We start from the raw sequence: 1,558 nt of genomic DNA on the forward strand, positions 1-1,558 counted from the left end.
TTTTTCAGGTTAATTATTTGCACTATATAGGCGGTTTCAACTTAAAAGAAACGGTAAATCTTTGTCTAAAGGAGGCTTTGAAGGATTCGTTGACACCGTCATTTACATGGTGGGGGAGCCGCGAAGGACGACCATTATATTGCACTCGGTTAATTGTTGCGATTTACGGTACAAATCTCTTCCTTTTTCTACATACATATATAGGCATTTATCATCATGTTTAATTAATTAATAGTATATATTTCGTTCCTTTTACAGAAGCCGTATGCAAAAACCGACACTTTGAGAAACCGACTCGTTCAGAGTTTCAAACCCAAGCGAAGGAAGCTCTCCGGGCTGCGAAAGAAAGGGCTAGGAACAAGTTGCGGGGTCCACGTGCGCGAATGCCGAGGAATCGCCATTTTTGGGACGATCAACCGTTGGAACGAGAACAAGAAGAGGCCGTAAATAATGATTATGGTAATTATTTGTAAATAATTATAAATAATGTACAATAAGAGTAATGCTACATATGCGCGCAGTACACACATATAATAAAATGGAATTTATTTACCTTTAGTTACAGGTACGCCTGCAGAAGAGGTTGCTAATGTCCACCAATGTAGCAAACAATGAGCTCGAGACTACTGCAGCGTCGAATAACCACAGAGAAAGAAAAAGGAAGAAATATTTATCGGCATTTTTCAATGCCAATATCAGTCTCAGTAGATACTATAAGCTGTACGAAGAAGCTTTCGGTCCCAACTCGATGTTTAAAATCGATTCAAATAATTGTTATATCCATCAGTTATATCCAGTGATACCGGAAACAGGCCGTGGTTCACTTGTAGAGCAGATGGAAATAGTACGTACGTTATTCAGAATCACGTGTATGTAAAGCGCCCCCGAACATGTACGTGGCTCTGTTTTTTAGCGTGCGGATCCTTTTCATCTGTTTCACAAGTTATACTCGCAGCCCGTTTCTAGTATCACTGGATATATTGAAATAATTGATTTCAAAATTAATTATTTTGGAATAATAATTACTTGACTCGATTTTATATATCTAGTCGGGATTAGAACTTCCTCGCACAGCTCTAGTGGGAGACTAATCGGCACTTTTCAGTGCCTATTTTAATTGATCCTACGGGAATGCTCTCAATTTGTAATTGGCCTGTTTTTATTAATTTTATTAAATGTTTGTCGATATATTTAAATTAGCATTTTTCAATGCTATTTTTTGTTAAATATTTTTATTTACATTTGCAGCATTTTTCTGAAATATTTACTGTTAAAGTTTCTTTGATAGTTAATATTATAGAAAAATGCTGCAATTAACATGATAATCTTACAGCATAATATTTTCCATTTATGTAATGTCTGTTTGTGTAGCGTCATATTCAGTAACAGTGCGATATGCAAAAATACATTACAGTAATTTTTTTCTTGAGATAGAAATTTTTTAATATTATAATTCTTTCTGTTTAGATCTATGAAGGTGAGGCCGATAAGGAGAACTTCTGAGAGGATCACCTTTTCATTTGGAAGACCAGAGGGATACTTATGGAAGACGATAATA

The 1,558-nt window shown here is 35.5% G+C and overlaps 1 protein-coding gene across 1 annotated transcript in view; it reads left to right on the forward strand.

The window, feature by feature from the left end:
- The window catches only part of LOC105461097, a 47,429-nt gene that overhangs the window by 24,571 nt on the left and 21,300 nt on the right, over positions 1-1,558 (forward strand). Inside the window, exons 6-8 of the mRNA XM_011707588.1 lie at positions 9-168; positions 259-443; positions 560-848. Of these exons, the coding sequence (XP_011705890.1) occupies positions 9-168; positions 259-443; positions 560-848 (634 nt within the window). The remainder of the gene's footprint in view (positions 1-8; positions 169-258; positions 444-559; positions 849-1,558) is intronic.

This window comes from Wasmannia auropunctata, unplaced genomic scaffold (genome assembly GCF_000956235.1).
Source record: "Wasmannia auropunctata unplaced genomic scaffold, wasmannia.A_1.0 LD336101.1, whole genome shotgun sequence".
Classification (NCBI taxonomy): Eukaryota; Metazoa; Arthropoda; class Insecta; order Hymenoptera; family Formicidae; genus Wasmannia; species Wasmannia auropunctata.